Here is a 20,465-nt window from a genome sequence, read left to right on the forward strand (position 1 = left end):
GATGGGAATAATTTGCTAATCAAATCCTAAGAGTGGACGCCCTCTCTCGGAAAGCAGTGGACCGAGTGATTTCATGGAAAGACTGGAAATGAAGGTTTAAGGGTGAGTTCTTGTGGCAATGAAACTAATTTTGGGGAACGTGAGATAGATCTTCGGTTATTTGGAGGAAAAAAATTCTTTTGTTCGAAACAATCATTTTTAAAATTTTGGGATATTATGCCAAAAGAGTTCCTATGTTCCATCAGGAGTATTGGAAATGCGTGCCGAAGATGAGTGTAAATACAGGAACTTGTACCTGTATTTACACTCCTTTGTTTGGTATTTACATACCTGGAACCTGTATGGAACTTGTACTATGAATCAAGGTTGATAGAACATGTAGGAAAAAAGAGTGAATGCTGAAAAGGCCAAAATAATTGTAAATTGAACTGTAATGCTTCGAAAAATTACGCTGAGCACAAGGTACTTAGTTACCTGTGCTAAATTATCTCAATGTTGTCTGTCTCGTTCTTTATATCTTAAAATGTTTTGTATTGATTTTTCGTATCCATTATCTCAAAATCTGTATCCGTATGCCATATGTTGATTTCATACTTTTAGCTACATTGATGGCAGTACTACTGCGTAGGGTATCCAAACTCGAGCTGCCTTTTCAGTACGCACCTTACATGAGGCACCCAAAGGCATGCACATAATTAATTCATCGCCAGTTTGGACTTGGCGTTTGCTGGGCGCAGCGGCATGATATCACTGCTTTCCATTTTGCGGCAGCCGTTGGTTTTCAATGGGCGAGGCCGCACCGGGGCGGCGAGAGGGAAGTGATGACGGCACCAGCCGCACTGCTGAATCCATGGAGCTGCATGCACGCTCGAGTCGTCAGCTCGTCGCGCGCGGCGCAGGGGTGCGTGTTGACGCCCATTTGGCCAAATCTAATGCGAGTAACCGAGGTTGACAGAAGTGACATCACGAACTGTGCCAGCTGTGACATCACAGTTCAAATTGCATCTTTTAACATGTAGTGGCGTCATAAGCTATTTATATACTGGTGAGATGAAGGAAGAGTTATGCTCTAAGGTGTTTTACACTGACAACAATAAGAGAGTGGGCATCTTCCTGAAAAAGAGGAAACTTTAAAAAAATACGTATACGCTTTCGTGTACGTACGATGTGTGTACCATGCATAATGTTCGATTAATATAAAACTAAGGGAAATAGTCATAATCCCTCCTGACAATCTTCAGATTTTTAAAAAGGGGAATTATCTGGAAAATACTTAACCTTTGTGCGTGCATTAAAATATTATTTGGGGTGGAGAGTTTTTCACAGTGCTGAAAATCTTATCTGAACCTTTTCAAACCCAATACAAGGCACATTGAAAAATTAAGGGTTGTTGTTCTATATTTAAATGTCAGAAAACAGTTGTATGAATGCAGAACCATCTATTGATTGTTTCTGAAGCCACTCAAGTTATTTTTTTGATTCAGTATTCGTTTGCATGTGAGTGAATGCAAATAGCAGTTTCCATGGAAATCTTTGCTCTCAGCAGTTGTGAGGTGGATGCTGTGCTTTGGTTTTTATGTGCAGAAGGATCTTTAAAAATATCCGCACAGATGTGCATGATGAAGGGCAGAGTGGCAAGTCCAGCATCCAGGCCAATGAAATCATTCAACAAGTAGACCTCAAACTGTGATCTGATCGACGATTAATGATTAGTGCCCTGGCTGATAAATTTCCTCGTGTTGGATGCACCACTAATATCAGATTGACATGGAAGAGCTCAGTTATCACAAATAGTGTGCAAGGTGGATACCAGCAATGCTTACTGATCAATGCAATAGCAAAGATTGTTGAGTGGCCAAGCATTTTTGGACTGCTATCGACATTTCAACTAGCGACTATCCCCTCTTCTTGCAATTGAAACAATGGCTTTGTGGACAATGGTTTGAAGATTGCGAGGAACTCGAACTGCCTTCGTCAACTGGTTCGATTCCCAAGTGGCTCACTTCTGTGCCAAGGGGTTAAAGAAGATTTATTTCTCCAGGGCTTCATGTTGAATAGTGTTCTTGGGATCGTCTGGGTTTGTGTCGCACAAAGTTTTTGTTATTCAAAAAAGTTATTAGATGCATACTTGGTGTTACTTATATGACAACATTTGGACTCTTATTCAAAAAATTAAATGTTCTTGTTCGTTCGAAGGTTTCCGCGGCGATGAGTAGGTGATTTCCACATTTTTCGGGCTGCGTCCGCGTATGTCGTTTAAATGTACAACAGTTTCGCCAGCTATCCTGCTGGCGTCCTCAGGTCAAGGATGAAAAGAAGCTTGTTGTCCCGTCTTATATAGGAAAAATCCGGCGCCAATACCGGGAAATTTCTTGGCCAATCAGGGAACGTCCTCATATTTGCGCGGAATTATTCGTTTCCACGCACTGTGGAGTGGATATCCATCCTCTCTGTTAAAATTTTTTGGCCTTTTAACGATTTCAATGGCCTCTCTGATTATTCTCTGGAAGTATTTTCCTTCTTTCGCTATTATTTTAGCGTCGTCGAAGAGAATAGTGTGTCCAGGTTCACTCCAGGCGTGCTCAGCGATGGCCGATGCTCTAAACTGTTTGGCCTTGGTTGCCCTCTGGTGTTCACTCATGCGTGTTTTCAGCGCTCTGCACGTTTCACCGATGTACCATTTGCCACAGGAGCATGGCACTTGGTACACGCCTTCTGATATTAACGGTGGAATTCCATCCTTGGGTCCGGGTAGGGTGTCAGCTATCTTGGTGACGCAGTTGAATCTGGTCACCACATCATGTTTCCTTAAAGCCCTCGCGATTCTTTCCGAAGTCCCTGCGATGAAGGGGATGGTGACGTAAGCCTTCGGACGTGGTCTGGAGTCTTCCTCCCTGTCAGGAACAGCGGTGGTTTGTCTCTTCTTTTCTTCCTTCTCGGCCCTTTTTTGGATCATATGAGCGCTGTATCCATTCCTTTGCAGGGCATTTGTCAAGTGTTTCTTCTCGTTGGCAATAGAATCGGAGTCACATATTTTATATGCTCGGTTGACAAGTGTGTCTACCAGTGAGGTCTTCTGACTGGGATGGTGGTGCGATGCAGCATTAAGGTAGCGGTCGGTGTGAGTAGGCTTCCTGTATACTCTGTGTCCAAGCCTCCCATTCCCTGTATTTCTCTTCACCATGACGTCCAAGAAGGGCAGTTGATGATCCTTTTCCACCTCCATAGTGAAGTGGATGGCTTGATGCTGTGAGTTCAGATGTTTCAGGAACTTTTTTAATTCTTCCTCTCCGTGTGGCCAAATGACAAAAGTGTCGTCGACATATCTTAGCCACAGTGAGGGCCGCTTGTCGCAGGATTCCAGTGCTTTCTTTTCGAAGCTCTCCATGTAGAGGTTGGCCACAACCGGGGAGAGGGGTGAGCCCATCGCAGCTCCTTCCATCTGCTCGTAATGGTCACCATTCCATAGGAAGAAGGAATTGCGGAGGCAATGCTCCACCAATCCTGGAAAGTCCTTAGGGATTCCGCGGGGGGTGAGTTCCTTGATGATATTCAGCGATTCCTCAATAGGGACGCTGGTGAAAAGCGATTCAACATCGAAGCTGACCATGAGATCGTTGTCGTGGATGGTGATGTTTCTTATTACGTCAATGAAATGCGTCGAGTTTTTTACGAAGCTGGGTGTCTGTCCGACGTGGTCCTGCAGAGACCGCGCCAAGTACTTGGCGAGTTGGTAAGTCGGAGCGTCAATCTGGCTCACAATCGGTCGGAGAGGTACATCCTTCTTGTGAATTTTGGGCAGGCCGTACAGTCTCGGTGGTTTCGGTGCAGTCGGAAGCAGGCGTCGTTGCTCTTCTTTTGGAATAAGCGATCGTTTAATGATAGCCCTTGTGCTTCTCTCCGTCTTGGCAGTCGGATCGCTTTTCAATTTCCTATAAGTCGGACTGCTGAGGATGAGCGATATTTTCCCTTCGTAATCCTCTCTATTTATCAGGACTGTTGCGTTGCCTTTGTCAGCTGGTAAAATGATTATACTCTCGTTGTCCCTTAGCTCCTTCAGTGCTCTCCTTTCTTTGCCGATGGTGTTTGATCTTGGTGGTTTTGCGCCATGGAGGATACGTGCGACATCTTCTCGGATTTCGTCGGCGGCCGCCTTCGGAAGTCTCCGGATCGATGACTCTACCTCCGCGATGATCTTCTCAAGTGGTATCGTCCTTGGGGTCAAAGCGAAGTTCAGACCCTTAGATAAGACTGCGAGGGTGGCTTCATCTAAATGAAGGTCCGTCAAGTTCACAACCGATTGGCCATTGTCAGCCCCATTAATCGAGGTCAGTGGATGCTGCTTACAATGAAGTTTGTTGAATTTGTTGACTTGCTTTTCCCGCGTCGCCATTAGACTGGCTCGGGAAGAGTCGTACGTAATCCGCTCGGTTGTGTCCCAATCGTCACAGAGTATACAGGAAGCCTACTCACACCGACCGCTACCTTAATGCTGCATCGCACCACCATCCCAGTCAGAAGACCTCACTGGTAGACACACTTGTCAACCGAGCATATAAAATATGTGACTCCGATTCTATTGCCAACGAGAAGAAACACTTGACAAATGCCCTGCAAAGGAATGGATACAGCGCTCATATGATCCAAAAAAGGGCCGAGAAGGAAGAAAAGAAGAGACAAACCACCGCTGTTCCTGACAGGGAGGAAGACTCCAGACCACGTCCGAAGGCTTACGTCACCATCCCCTTCATCGCAGGGACTTCGGAAAGAATCGCGAGGGCTTTAAGGAAACATGATGTGGTGACCAGATTCAACTGCGTCACCAAGATAGCTGACACCCTACCCGGACCCAAGGATGGAATTCCACCGTTAATATCAGAAGGCGTGTACCAAGTGCCATGCTCCTGTGGCAAATGGTACATCGGTGAAACGTGCAGAGCGCTGAAAACACGCATGAGTGAACACCAGAGGGCAACCAAGGCCAAACAGTTTAGAGCATCGGCCATCGCTGAGCACGCCTGGAGTGAACCTGGACACTCTATTCTCTTCGACGACGCTAAAATAATAGCGAAAGAAGGAAAATACTTCCAGAGAATAATCAGAGAGGCCATTGAAATCGTTAAAAGGCCAAAAAATTTTAACAGAGAGGATGGATATCCACTCCACAGTGCGTGGAAACGAATAATTCCGCGCAAATATGAGGACGTTCCCTGATTGGCCAAGAAATTTCCCGGTATTGGCGCCGGATTTTTCCTATATAAGACGGGACAACAAGCTTCTTTTCATCCTTGACCTGAGGACGCCAGCAGGATAGCTGGCGAAACTGTTGTACATTTAAACGACATACGCGGACGCAGCCCGAAAAATGTGGAAATCATTAAATGTTCTTACTGGTCCATTGATGTATGTATTTATCATTTCTGTCCTAACAAATATAATATCCATCTCATTTATGCTAACGACGATATTCATTTATATTTAACAAGAAATTATCACCCCATCCGTTTACGTTACCATAAATCAACAATTCCAAACGAAGGCCCAATAGCATCAGGAACAAGAATTTGCGACACATTACCACACTTATTGAAAATGAGTGATAAATTATGTAGTTTCAAATTGCAACTCGAACCTTTTAATGAAGTCCTATTATTCATTGAATTTATTTAAAAGGCTAGTAGTTGTAATGCATTTTTTTTGTTACATCCTTTAATGTATATGCTCTTTTTTAAGCATGTTCATGTAAAGAACTGTACCTGTATGTTGTACTTTTCTTTGCGTTTGATGACTCCTGTAGCTATATCGTTTGAATGATCAGTGGGCGATAAAAATTATGTCATTATGTGGTCTGCTTGGCCCAGTCGCATGACCTTTTGACAGTGAGGAATCTGATTGCCCTTGATTTCCTTCTGCAGGAATTGGGCGAGCAGCAGAGTGACCTGGAGCGGATCCAGAATTTGTTCCCGAGCGATGCACTGTGCCTGCATGACAAGGATGGCGGTGGCAGCAGCAGCCACATGGTGAGAGGAGCCCTCTGAGTGATGCTGAATGGGCCTGATGGTCATAGGCACCCGTGTCAGTCACGGGACTGGAACCAGAGACCTTTGAGTGGGCCCGTGGATGCATTATTTTCCCCCTTTTCCCTTCCAGCATGTCCTGTTCTACGATCAAAACACCCTGTCCAAAAACATGATGGCCATTTCAATTTGTTTACCAGATGTTATCCCCCTCTGACTGAATCATTTAGATTTTATTAGCAATATGGCCTCTCACATCTCGTCCAAGCAAGGATATTGTCATTAAAATTTTTATCTTGCCATTCTTTGCGCAAGGCAGAGAGATTTTAAAATTCTGAGTTAATCGTAAAGATAAATATTTTAGCTTACTTTCAGTAGTTTTTTGGAAATAGAAACCCCTTCTTAGAACCTGAAAGAGCATCATAGTATCTACCGTAGCACTCACTTATTTTTTGACACCAAAGGAAAGAAAACTTGTGGACACAGCATATACCGCCTTTATTTTTCCTTTCGCTTTTAAAATTGTCAATTGGCAGGCCACAGTGTGGCATAACAAGTGTATGAAGAAGCAAGGGCAAAGATACCATCGGTCCACACTTAATCCAAGGCTGGCATGTTAAATATATATTTTGGTGTAATTATGTTCTATTGAGGTTTCTCATTTTTACTTTTCATTTTGTCTCTTTAAAGAATGCTGTATTGATTTCAAAGCACCCTAAATTGTAGAGTTGCCCACTTAGCCTTGCGTGTTTCCATGTCACTGTTGAGGAAGTGTTCTCAGGGTGGTATCCAGAAGGGCTTGAGCTGGGAATAAAAGCGTGTGGTGAGGTAAAAAATTACATTTTCGGACGTTCAATCGATAAGACTAATTTGGCCGGTAGTTTAAGTAGCCTAGGGATTGCAGTTTTTGTGGATTGTTTTTCAGGATCAATTCTGAAAGAATAGCATACAATTAAGTATAGAAAAACTAAATTAGGGCAATTCTAAAAATTCAATTGTTTCTGGCTCAACCTTGTGGAAATTCATGTTAATGAAATTAAAAATACAAAGTAACTTTCCACTGTTCTTTATTAGCGTACGACCGGTTTCAACGCTCAAGCGTCATCATCAGGTACAAAATAAATCAGTCGCAGTTCCACTTATATACCAATCATGAGGGAGAGGAGGGGTGGGTGAGAGAGGGGGGGGACGAGGAGGAGGCGAAAGAAAATGGAGTTGCGATTGGCGTTGATGTGGAGGGAGAAGAGGGGTGTTAAGTGTCAGGACATGTGCTTGGTTGGTTTAGAGTGGGGTGGGGTGGGGGGGTTTGTCGGGTCTATCTGTGAGGGAAAGGGGTACTTCCAGGATTGGGGAGAGGTATTCAAATAATATATCGTTAACCACATGACCCGTTTTTAAGTTCTTTTTGATTTCAAATTCTTCCCACTTGTCCATCCTCATTCCTTTTTCACTCTTATGTAACAGTTCTGGGTTGAAATCACTCCCATGGTTTTCTTCCCATAAATGTTTAGCGAAGTGCGATTGTTTTAGGTCACAAGTTCTAAAACAGCGTTTGTGTTCCTCCGCCCGTGTCTTTAATGACCTCCCCGTTTGACCTATATATATAGCACCACAGTCCCCACAAGTTAACTTATACACACCACTTTTATTTTGCGTACATATTTTGTCTTTAGTGTTATTCAAGAATGATTTTAAATTATTATTCTAATAAAAAGCTATCCAAAAATTCTCTCTAGGAAAAAGGTTGGCTAACTTCTGTGAAATTAAACCATAATATGGGAGTTTGCACCATTTGTAACCTATTTCCTCCGTATTAAAAGGTTTGAACAAAAGATTGTGTGCTTTGGAGGAACATTTTCTTTGTAGCATTTTGTCCACTAAATTTTCTTTGTAACCATTTTTCATTGCTAAACCCTTAATCGTTGTGAGTTCTTTAGCAAAATTACTTTTGGAAAGGGGGATGGCTAACAGTCTGTTTAAAAGGAAATGAAAAGTGGAAAGCTTATGCGATATGTGATGACGGGAGTTGGAGGGGATGATGTGGTCTGTGGTGGTACTTTTCCGAAAAATTGCAAAATCAAAGTCCCGTCCCTTTTTCGACACTGTGATATCTAAAAAATTTAATTGATTATTCTGTTCTTTCTCACAAGTGAACTTGATACTTTCGCATTGGGAATTCAGGTTGTTCATAAACTTATCTAATTGTCTATCAGTGCCTGTCCATATAGCAAAGATATCGTCTACATATCGAAACCAACAGTGAATATTCTTGGTACAAATTGAGGGGTTGTTGAATAATTTACTTTCAAAATCGTCCATGTACAAGTCAGCAAGTAGTGGTGATAACGGGGACCCCATGGCTAATCCATCCACTTGTTTGAAGAAATCATTGTTAAATTGGAAATAATTTTGTTCCACACACAATCTCAAAAGTGACATGAATTGGCTGAGGAAGGGTGGTTCCAACCCAGCACTTTGCAGCACTCTTTCCGCCACTACCAATGCTTCCAAAACCGGGATATTTGTGAAAAGGTTTTTGACATCAAAAGACACTAGGATATGTTTGGAGGGTGGGGGACCTTTCTTGGAGAGCTGTGCACAGAAATCACTGGAATTTATCACTCCTAACTTAGATTGGAAATTTGTCAACTCTCTGAAGAGGGAGTTCAAAAGGGAGGCTAGTTTTCTCGTGGGGGCGGATACACTGGAAATCACTGGTCTCATGGGAATGTTTACTTTATGAATTTTAGGAAGGCCGAAAAATCTGGGAGCCCTCGGATTCATCACTATTGCTTTGTAAATTTCACTTTGTTTGAGGATATTGGGGGTGGTTTTTAAACAGTTGATAACTATTCTTTGGAATTTCGTGGTGGGGTCATTTGGGAGTTTCACAATTTTTTCACTGCTGATGAAGTCATAACACTTTTCAATATAGTCACATCTATTCATCACTACCACTGTGTTGCCTTTGTCCGCTTTTTCAACGATCAGATTGTTGTCTTTCAAAATTTTTTTGCACGAGATGATCGAAGATAGCTCTTGAGAATAGAACCCACTTTTAGGGAAGTCCACATCGACAAAGGATTTAAACTTCCTAGCTATGATCGTCTTTAAGCCGATATCTTTCTTTCTAAGGGCAACTTCACAGTCTACAGCTAAATTCTCCAAGTCTTTCGTTCCAATTGGAATCCATCATTAGCCATCCCCCTTTCCAAAAGTAATTTTGCTAAAGAACTCAAAACGATTAAGGGTTTAGCAATGAAAAATGGTTACAAAGAAAATTTAGTGGACAAAATGCTACAAAGAAAATGTTCCTCCAAAGCACACAATCTTTTGTTCAAACCTTTTAATACGGAGGAAATAGGTTACAAATGGTGCAAACTCCCATATTATGGTTTAATTTCACAGAAGTTAGCCAACCTTTTTCCTAGAGAGAATTTTCGGATAGCTTTTTATTAGAATAATAATTTAAAATCATTCTTGAATAACACTAAAGACAAAATATGTACGCAAAATAAAAGTGGTGTGTATAAGTTAACTTGTGGGGACTGTGGTGCTATATATATAGGTCAAACGGGGAGGTCATTAAAGACACGGGCGGAGGAACACAAACGCTGTTTTAGAACTTGTGACCTAAAACAATCGCACTTCGCTAAACATTTATGGGAAGAAAACCATGGGAGTGATTTCAACCCAGAACTGTTACATAAGAGTGAAAAAGGAATGAGGATGGACAAGTGGGAAGAATTTGAAATCAAAAGAACTTAAAAACGGGTCATGTGGTTAACGATATATTATTTGAATACCTCTCCCCAATCCTGGAAGTACCCCTTTCCCTCACAGATAGACCCGACAAACCCCCCCACCCCACCCCACTCTAAACCAACCAAGCACATGTCCTGACACTTAACACCCCTCTTCTCCCTCCACATCAACGCCAATCGCAACTCCATTTTCTTTCGCCTCCTCCTCGTCCCCCCCCTCTCTCACCCACCCCTCCTCTCCCTCATGATTGGTATATAAGTGGAACTGCGACTGATTTATTTTGTACCTGATGATGACGCTCGAGCGTTGAAACCGGTCGTACGCTAATAAAGAACAGTGGAAAGTTACTTTGTATTTTTAATTTCATCAATTCTAAAAAATTTGAAGACAAAAGTTTGAGGGAATAAACTAGATCAAATGGATGGCATCAAATGTTTGGGCTGTATTTTGGGGGAAAATTGCTGATGAGGAGAAGGGTGCTGAAAAAGGATGCATTTGCAAGAATAGATTTAATACCCAGCAGACTAAGGAAAGGTGTCAAGAAAATATTTGTAGAGATTTAAATATGGAGTTTACTTCTTGTTGGATCCACAAACTGACCTTTGAAGCTAGAGGATGAAGGTAGGTTATAGACTTTTGATATTTTATAATGACGAATTGAGAAAATAGGTTGGATAGAGCTTAAGACCAATGACTTGTATTGAATATGTTGGGAGAAGGGAAGAAGTTTAGGAGTGAAATTCAAAGAAGGCATAAAGGATGATAATGGAAAAAGTTGGGAGCTGTGATGGGTGGGAGAAGGTTGGGTAAGTGAGAAAGAGGAAGGAAGAGGCGAGTTTTTAATCTGCATGAAGGCAGATAGAAATATGTAGAACTGACAAAGGAAGTGATGTTTGGGTAAGCCATTGGAAGTTCATGCAACTGGTAGTAGATGATAGCTGGTCTGGACTGTCTAAACCTGCCAAATGTTTTTGGAAGGTTTAGACAGGTGTTAGGTTTAGAGGTGTTTGGCCAAACGTTTTGATTGAATATCTCCTTGGGGAGGCACTTCCTATGGACGAACATACAACCAACCAAAGAAGACTTGTCCCCAAAATGATATCAAACCCAATGGCCTTTGGTGACCTTCAGAGTCTCCCTTCATGAGCGTTTCCAGTGCAGGGATAAGTGGGCTTCATGGTGCTCGGCCATCAATAACGTTCCGAGGCACCAAGCCCCCTCTCCAGCCCCACTAGTGGGAACTCTAGCTTTGAGTGCTCTTGTTTCAGGGAACGGCATTGCCAAGGGCTGTCGGCGCTGTGCCAGTGCGGCCTAGGACCTCATCATGGCGAGCCCCCCTGGCCGACACACCCTGCCGTCGCTTTATCATGGAGTCTCCGGTGCAGTTCACCACGGTGAGTGCAACCACTCCAGGGTGGCATTGCATCGCATTCGGAGGAAGTCCAAATGCCTTGAAGATGATTGTCTCAAGGGAAACATTAGGAGGAAATATTTATTTACCCCAGTGTATGTACTTACCTTAGGTTTAAGTTTTCATGTTCTTTGTGAAGAGGATAGTAACAATCAAAGGTTTTTATTCTAATGCTCACAGCCCTTTTATTACCACCCCTTCCTGACTCCTGGAGTTAGCTAATCTCTCATTTTCTTTTTATAAATTCTGTAATTTACATTTGTCATCCTGTGCCTTGGTTCATTGGCCTTTGGAATTAGCACGTGGTTGGCTTGCCTTCTTTAGTCTTGTGAACAGTGAGAAATGTTGCTTCAAGATTGTTCTCTCGATGGTTTCTCTGAATCTTGGTCCTTCCCTTCAGTGCTGCAGTTTGGTCACAGCCAGAAATATCATCCGGTTATCAAACTGTTCCCACTTTCAAGTTGTCCAACATTCAGCATCATCAACATTTAATTATTTAGTGTAAACCTCATACTTTGTAAAATTAGTTTTTCTATGGTGATTACACCATCACTGAGGAATTATTTCAATGAGGTAGGTTTTGGGATATCCCTTTAAAACTTTAATGTGTTACGAGAACATGATTTTGTTTGCCCCACATTTCCTTCCAAATTATTGTGTACATTCAGCCTGTGTTAATGCTTTCAAAAAAGGCCACCGTCTTCTTTCCCTAGCCCTACTTACTCAACTTCGCCTATCCTGGCCTTCAATACCCCACCACCTTTCATTATTTTCTCTATCCACTTAGTCTGGCTTTTTTGGATTTCTCTGGGTGACTTTTTCTCTTGGCTGGTGCCATTAGCCCATCTCCGTAGTGTCCTTCCAGAAGTGCAGCAAAGTATTAGTCTATGGCCACAATTCCTTCTTGATTGGATGAAAAGTGTTGGCCAGGGAGGGAACCAAATCCAGAGAATACTGTGGATGTCCTAGTGCTTCATAGTGCAAATTCCTCAATTTTCCAATTTCCAAGACACTTTTTTGGGTGGGTGCATTGTCCTGATGGAAAGATGTTTTTTTCCTCGGCTAGCAATGACTGCTTTCACCAATTTTTGCCTCCGGTTTCATTAGAATATCACTCCCCAGCTGTTGTTTTACCTTTTTCAAGGAAGTCAATCAGCAAAATTCTTTTCACATCCCAAAATATTTTCATTTTTGAAGAATTTTATCTCTGCACGGTACACGATTTTTTTCCATTTCAAAAGCGCATGCACTGCAACTGATTCGAACGACTTCCTACAGTGAACTGCTGAATGAAATGGCTTATAGATTCACACAACTTCTACTCCAAGTTATGCCAGCGTGAAAAAAAAAATCATTCAAAAGCTGATGCCATTAATGGGAAAGCCCGAGGCCTCTTCAGTTGATAGATATTATTTTCATCTTTTGTTAGAAATTATTTTCCATTTTTAATTTCCATTACCCATATTCTCAATATTGATGCGATATTTAATTGAAAAGTATGAAGTGGTCAAATGATTGTGAAAAGTCACAGAATAAATTTATTCCTGTGATAACTTTGTATTTCAATTCAGTATTCTCACTCTGTGGCTTACCATTCCCTCCTAGTCCAGGGAGCTCCAGCTCTTTCATATGGATGCCAAAATACCATCACATAAAAATACTTTTCATTACGGAGATGAACAGAGATACACACCATAAGCAGCAAGTGAGAATCAAGCATCAAATTAAATAACCTTTGTATCAAAGACTCTCTGGCAGATGCCTGTTAGCAACAAGAAGGGACAGCAATACATGCAGAAATGTTGTATGCTTAGTATGATTTTCTGCATGAACATATATAAATAAACGATGTGTGTTATCCCTTGAGTACAGACCGTTTGAGTCAATGCAAATGTGAAATAATAATATTAAATTCCTCTGACTGAATGTAAACGCTTGTAAATATTGAATTCAATTGGTAATATTAATGTAATGGGTAGTTGAATTTCAATGTGGGCTGTCTGTGGAATGTCTGGTTCACTGCATCAGATCGCAGTGCATGACTAATGCATAATGCTGTGTCTTGATAGAAGGATGTTGGTTGACTGTGACATGCGCTTGTGTGTGCTGCACAGGGATTGCTGAGCCAGGAGCGCCATATCTTCCTCTTCAATGACCTGCTGCTGGTGGCCAAGGCACGCTCCGGAGGACACTTCAAGCTGAAGGAGCGTGTTCGGGTGTCGGATGTGTGGCTCTCCATGGGTGCTATTGATGAATTGGTAGAGGCTCCCCGATCCCCGGACACTTCATTCATCATTGGATGGCCCACGACCAACATCGTGGCCACATTTGGGTTAGTAGTTGTTCTCTGCACCCCTATACAATAGTGCTTTCAGATGTAGGTAGCATGTTCCTTTAGTTCCCCCTGACCTGTCACCTCTCACCTTAAATGATGGGCCATCAGGTGAAGGAGTAGCCTGAAATGTGGCTCCATTGATAGGAATGAAGCTCACCTTGCACTGAGCCATAACATGTGAATCCATATGCCAGAAGGGTGATGTATATCCCCCTTGATAGTGTATATCCTCCTGAGATATTCCCCTTGATGTTACTTTGTTATTTCCAAATAGCAGGTGAACAATTCGATACACTTGCCTCTGAAGGAAATTTCATGCTCTATGCATGATATTATTTCAGGTGAATCGCCATTGATGTCAGAACTTGCCTCGAATTTGAAATCCTTTGACTTTTTCATACTTGATATCAGCCTTTTTGTCCAAATGTTACCAATTGTGTGTTCTGTTAACTATCATTTTCATAGCCATAATGAGTCCTATTACACACAGTGTTGCTGCAACTCATCCATGTTGCCAGATTTTATACCATTTTCAAATGATATCATTAGCCAAGTTTTTTTCTTTTAGCGAAACACAACATATTGTGTCTTAAGTTATGTCAACGCAATGAAATTCAATGATAACTTAACGTATAGAAAATGATGGCAACTCCATTTTTGCTATATGTATTACAGACAAAGTGAATGTGATTTCAGCTTTTTTTCAGAACACTATAAAAATCTTTCCATTGATCATTTCACTAGCAGGTTTATCCTGGCATTTTAGTGTGAGACTTTATTTAAAACTAGCACTTGTGATATGTTTAACAAAGATAGGAAAAATTTTTTTTATGTATTTGACTGGGCTATAATGGAAACTAGGGTGAGATTCCCTCAATTCGCAAAGAAAGAAATCTAGGTAAAGACTTGGGGTGCAGGGGTCACTAGTTAATTTGCATCACCCTTACTAATGAGCATACAATTGTAAAGACTGGATTATCACGAGTGTCACCACTATAGTTGTTTTTTCTGTGCGGACAACTTTGTTGATAGCATTCCAGCCAGTGTCTTCTCTTCGGCCTGAGCAGGAAAACTGGTGAAACTCTTGTTTGCGTAGAAACGCCAAATTTGATGAATCCTTAAATAATCCAGCCTTTGCAATCTACACGCATTACAGAAGCCTTTGCAATAAATTGATATGTATGAATATTTCACCTGGATGAAATGGGAACAATGGAATTACACATTGATTTGTTAAAGTCTCTTTTTCTGTAGAATAACTGTGCATAATAAGTAAAAGTTAACATATTTGCTATAAATTAGCATCACCACCTTGACTGTTAGGAGTATGTCATGGATGGGGACATGAAAAACTCTGCCAGGGCATGATGTGCTAGTGCCGAGCTCGCTCATTGAATCCAATAGGGAATATGTAAATGTAGGGGATGTCAGAACTTAAAACTATCCATGCTGGAGTGGTCATTTTGACAGTTTTTGAAATTCAAGTCTTCTCTGCTACCATTACAGCTCACATGAATCTTTGGCAATTCATGACTTATGGTGAATTCCTGTCCAAAATCGAAATTTCAAATTATTTTTTTCCATATTAATTATTTTACGAAATATTTGCTGATATATGCTTCTAAATGCACTTTAGACACTTGAATAAATGAAATGACTCCAATAGCAAGATACAAAATAATAAATAAAAACAAAGAGCAAATGAGGTTACTAATACCAACCTCAGTTGTACTTTATTTTAATTTTTAATTTAATTAATTTATTTCCCCATGCTTCAGAAAGATGAGCTGTTTATGGCTATTGGAGTCATTTCATTTATTCAAAACTGCTAGCTGTAGGAGCTCAATTCAATCAATGCTTTAGATACAATTGTTAACTGCTGTGTTAAAATCTTTCAAAATCATTCGTTTTATTTATTATGTGTGTCTGAAAACTCATATTTTTAATTTTATTTAGTTGTTCTAGTTAGTGATAAAATTAATTGAAAAATGAATGGGCAAGGTTTGCATCAAAAGTGTTGGGAAAAGTTTTAGAACAAGGGATTTACTTTAGATATTGCTAAAATGCCTCAAAATTCTTCAAGGTGCATTCCTTGAGTGTCGCAACAGATTTGCCGGTGGCTTTTCCACAACTCCAAGGCCCACTGGGAGGGGTATTCTGGAAGGTCCCTAAGGGCACACATGCAAGCTTATTTTATGGCACTTAAGCCAGATGGGTCTTATGCTGGTGTCCTTTGAGGGAGGATTTCACTTTTGGGAATAGTCTCTTGGTGCCAAGTCGGGACAGTATGGGGGTTTGGGCCATCATCGCAATGCCATTGCAGAAGGCATTTGCTAGCAGACACTCGACTCTGCTCTTCAACACCTTCGGGACGAGTTTAGCGCAGGTCTTCCGAATCGCCAAATTTTCAGTGATAATGGTGTGCACTGTAATCTTATCAATGTGAATACTATTTGTGGTCATGCACACAATTAACCAAAGGTCTGAATTCTGCACTTCATGCAATCAGCGGGAAAAAATCCTTAATGGTGCATTTTATGCAAACGTTGTATGTATAGAATCGGCAGAGAGTTGATCAAGAAGCTAGAGGTATCAGATGTTCAAATTTGCAACTTTGTCATTAGGTAGCTATTGGAATGCCATAAAAAGAACCGACAGAAGTGATCCATCATATGTACTCTAAAACTTGAAGTCATATCTATCAAACTGATCAAGGTGTGTTCTCTTAGATTTGAGGAATGTTCTCAATTGGAAATGGACACTAGGCTTGAGCATGCACGGTTGTGGATCTAAAGGTAAAGAAGCCCAAAAAAATTCATTCAAAAAACAGGCGCTCGACTCAGCTTTTGGTCGTCCACTAAGGCCTGCGATGAATGATTTTAGTGCCATTCTTTCGCATCACCAAATGTTCATTGATAATGGTGTGCATTGTTATCTTATCAGTGCCAATCCGACCTGCAGTCATGTGCACACTCAATGTGTTCAGTTGTTCGCTGCATTTTGCGCTTGCATCAAGTCACTCGACTGGAGTCCACTAAAAACAAGATCTAGCCTGAACAAGTATGGGTGCTTGGCGCCGGTTTAAGCTCAAACCGCCCACCACCAAGTATGTGCGGTGAGAGTACTCTGTGACATACAGTCACATCAGGAAAACATTGTCCCCAATACCTTTTATTTAAACTTTGTATTGACAAAAATTTTGATCTCTTGTACTTTTAATTATATATTCCAAGTTCATGGCATACAATGTTTCAAACTTATCGCAACGAGCATCATGAACTGCATAGAGTGCATTTTAGGTGTCACTATGTAGAATTTTTCCAGAATCTAGTAAAAAATGTTAAAATTTGATTACTTTGCTGCAAACTCCTTGGGAGTGATAATAAATTACTGAGATGGTTTGTTGAGAGGCTATTCATATGGATTTGGTCTTATTATTTATTCTTGCGGACTGTTATGACAACCCTACCTGATGGCAGGCTTGATTTATCACCTGGAGGGAGTTCTCTTGCCAATGTTTGGGAACCCACTGCGACAGATGGGAAACCTACAGTGGCATTGTTTCTTTCTTCTGCATTGGGGTTGGCATCCATGGACCAGCTGAGTGACGCTGTTGGTGATATCAGAAATGGGCAAGCTTTATTGCTACATTTCCCGAAAAACTTTTGAGCATAATCATCTAACCGTATTTCACTGTGCAGTGTATCATTGTGTCACTAAAAGGGGACCTTAACTTTTAATTACTGATGCTTCTCCCAGCTCTCAAGTTTTTTCACTACTAAATAATACCTTATTAGGGAATCTTTTCTTCTAGTGGCAGGCCTCCTCAACAGGGGTATTGAAATCACTGGCACCACTCCAGTACAACTGTATTTTTTAATTCAATTTAATTGTCTTTAACAGAGGTAGAATAATTAACTAATACAAGGTATCATGTAGACTTCTCTTCCAGGAAACTGCCAGAGATGCCGCAACAGTAACTTTTAAATGGAGTCATCCACTAAATGTGCATTACACTGCATTGATTTCAGTGTAAAAATCATTTACCCTGACCAAGGCAAATGATTTTTACTCTCTGAAATTGAGGCATTGTAATAGACTTCTCCTCTTTTCAACCTGTTTTAAGCCACATTCAGTCAAATCCTCACTTAATATCTTAATGAAGGAGAGGTATCATTTCCTCCATCTCTTTATATAGTAATTTTAATGCTATTAATAGGAGCAACAAATACTCTCTGCCATTATGTATGATATTGTTTATTGGAGTAAATCCACATGGAAATTTTTCCGGCCTCATTTATGCCACTCTCTTCTGTTGTATTATGGTATAGAATGTTGTAAATGCTACCGTGTCCATTGTCTTTAGAACTTAATTGACTTAAGGGTGGCCAGACTGACACTTTGCTGTGAAATTCTGAGTTTCTCTTTAGTTAGAGTAATCATTGGGTCTTTTCCCACCTCACCTGACGCCCACTTTGGGACATGTGAGCGGCAGTGAGGCAGAGGAAATTTGTGTCAAAGGTGGTGCTTGGGCCACCTTACACAACGGTGAATAACCTCAGTGCAGTTTGATGAATTGAAATCCATAGACCTGCTCTCATTTCTCATGTTAGATAAGTTAGTGTGCTAAGTTGTCATATGTGATCCACAGAACGAGTTATTTAGTGGAGCTTATTGTACAAATGGACCTTAATGGCGACTATAGGTACCAATTTTAAGTACTGTTTTTGATAGGAGTTCAGAAAATTCCCAGACATGAAATATGTGAGCCTAAGTTTGTGATGCCATTCGCCATTAATTAAAAGGGACAATGTTGGACATGAGTAGTAGGACTCTTGATTGGGTGGATTTATGGTGTTAGCTCTGAAGTGCAAGTGACACCAAGCACTTCAGTAGCTAATGATTCGAGGGGTGTTCAGTACGAGTGCATTAAATTACCTTGCTTTTGTTTGCAGCACTAAGGCAGCGCGAGATCAGTGGCTATCGATCCTGTCAGAGGTGATTGCGGCTGAGAGGGACAAGGAGCCTGCATCCACCAACATCCAAGTGGTCTACTACAATCCTAGCACGCAGGTGGAATATGTGAGTAGTGCTGTGTATGTCGTCGAGATTGTGTGCTATGCCATTGCCGAGGCCATGTGTGCAAGGCTAGGGGTTTGTGCAAGCTTTGGATTGGCCTCGCTTTGCTTCCTTTGGAAACTTCATGGCATGCATTCCATGAGCATCTGGCATTATCTGACCCCAGCATCCTCAAAGAATTGAATAATGCGATTGCAAGGAATGGCTTGCCAATCTTTTCACTTGCAAAGTAATTGAAGGGCTATGTGTAATATCATGGTATTTTCTTATATTTCTGAGGAATGATATTCGTACCTAACCATAGGATAATTAAAGTTGAGGGATTTTTTTTCAGAAAAGTGTCGATGGGCAAATGCTCCCGAGATGTTCACATAAGTAAAAGTAAACATCCATTAAATACTGCAGGGAGATTTTAGCAATGCCTTCCCCTATGGATGTGTCTCATGGCATGCCCTCCACATCATGGTCAGTGACAAATAGGCATGGGATGTGGGTGGTGGGTGCAATTGATTTTGTAACTCATCAGCTCAGTTTGCCTTCATTTGTAACTGTTCCATGAATTATGGCTGTTCTTGCTGCCTTCGGGGCTCAATGTACATGGATCTATTTATCAGACTTTATTTTCTTTCCAAACTTGATAAAATGGTTCGGGGGAAAACAATTACGTCGAATGAGGTGGTCATCGCCAGCACAGATGACTTTTTTGACGACCTTCCAAAATCCTTATTTTTGCATGGCTTAAAAAAATTTCAAGAAATACTGGGGAGAGTATTAAGAGCTAAAAGGAGAGTATGTTAAAAAATAACAAGGATGTACCCAGAATAATGTTTTTCTATTGCAATATTGAGCTAGAAGCAAGTTAACAATTAACAAGTATCTACAAATATTTTTGGCTTTCTAGGATGATGGAAAACATCCAATTGTCCACCTGACTTGCCATGTTGTGTTTGTAACTAATATATTTAAATGATAGACACAAGCCACATGACTGATAATGCTGTATATTTGTCACATTTCATGTGGTGTTTTAACGCATGTACAACGTGGTGAATCCGATACAGGAGGGTCAACCTGACCACCACGAGTGCCATACAGCACTCATGGGATTTCAGATTTGCCTTTGAGAAAGATAAAAATTTCTGACTGTGTTTTGAATATTGGTATTCTAAAAGGGAAAACATGAATCGGGGCTTGTTGGTAAAGAATGAAATATGTATGCCTTCAAATATATTAAAAATTAATATAGACTTAAATGTTGTGGTCATTTCGTGGCATTGAAGCTGCTACGATAAATTTCTGTTGTGAAAAAACTGCATGAAGAGTCTCTTTTACAGTCGTATCTCTTCTTTCAGTGCAAGACTTTCAGCATTGGACCGAATGACACTGCGAGGCATTGCATTCGTTTGGCCCTGGAGCACCTGGGCATGGATGCCATCAGCTGTGGGCAAAATCTTGATGGTATCTATTGTTGTTTGTGTTCTTAGGAAATTTATTTTGAAGTAACAGTTAGTGTATTTATTTTTACGCTCGGAAAGCAGTGGATCTTATTAAAGACATAAAATGAGTTCGGTTTAATGTTGTGAGTTGTGATTTTTCACTTCCTTGGCAGTCATGATTGGGAATTTTATGCTTTACAGACTTGGTTGATGGATTCCAGCTCTGGGCTAAATCAGGATGCGACCGAGGCAATGATGGAGACTCGCCATATCCATTGCTGGGTCATGAGAGGCCCTTTGCCATCAAACTTCATTGCCTGAGACAGGCCCTCAGCACAGAAGAAGGATTTGATCTTGATCATTGTAATAATTTGTATGGGACTGATCCACTTACCAGATGTCAATTCCTTTTAAGGTAAGCT

At 41.0% G+C, this 20,465-nt stretch overlaps 1 protein-coding gene across 1 annotated transcript in view; it reads left to right on the top strand.

The window, feature by feature from the left end:
* LOC139686974 (uncharacterized) overlaps nt 1-20,465 on the top strand; it is a 148,797-nt gene that overhangs the window by 114,769 nt on the left and 13,563 nt on the right. Inside the window, exons 3-8 of the mRNA XM_071584017.1 lie at nt 5,916-6,020; nt 11,051-11,176; nt 13,308-13,525; nt 18,484-18,610; nt 19,960-20,065; nt 20,245-20,458. Coding sequence (XP_071440118.1) covers nt 5,916-6,020; nt 11,051-11,176; nt 13,308-13,525; nt 18,484-18,610; nt 19,960-20,065; nt 20,245-20,458 — 896 coding nt within the window. The remainder of the gene's footprint in view (nt 1-5,915; nt 6,021-11,050; nt 11,177-13,307; nt 13,526-18,483; nt 18,611-19,959; nt 20,066-20,244; nt 20,459-20,465) is intronic.

The sequence above is a fragment of the Hetaerina americana genome, unplaced genomic scaffold (assembly GCF_022747635.1).
Source record: "Hetaerina americana unplaced genomic scaffold, ioHetAmer1.1.p SCAF_16, whole genome shotgun sequence".
Classification (NCBI taxonomy): Eukaryota; Metazoa; Arthropoda; class Insecta; order Odonata; family Calopterygidae; genus Hetaerina; species Hetaerina americana.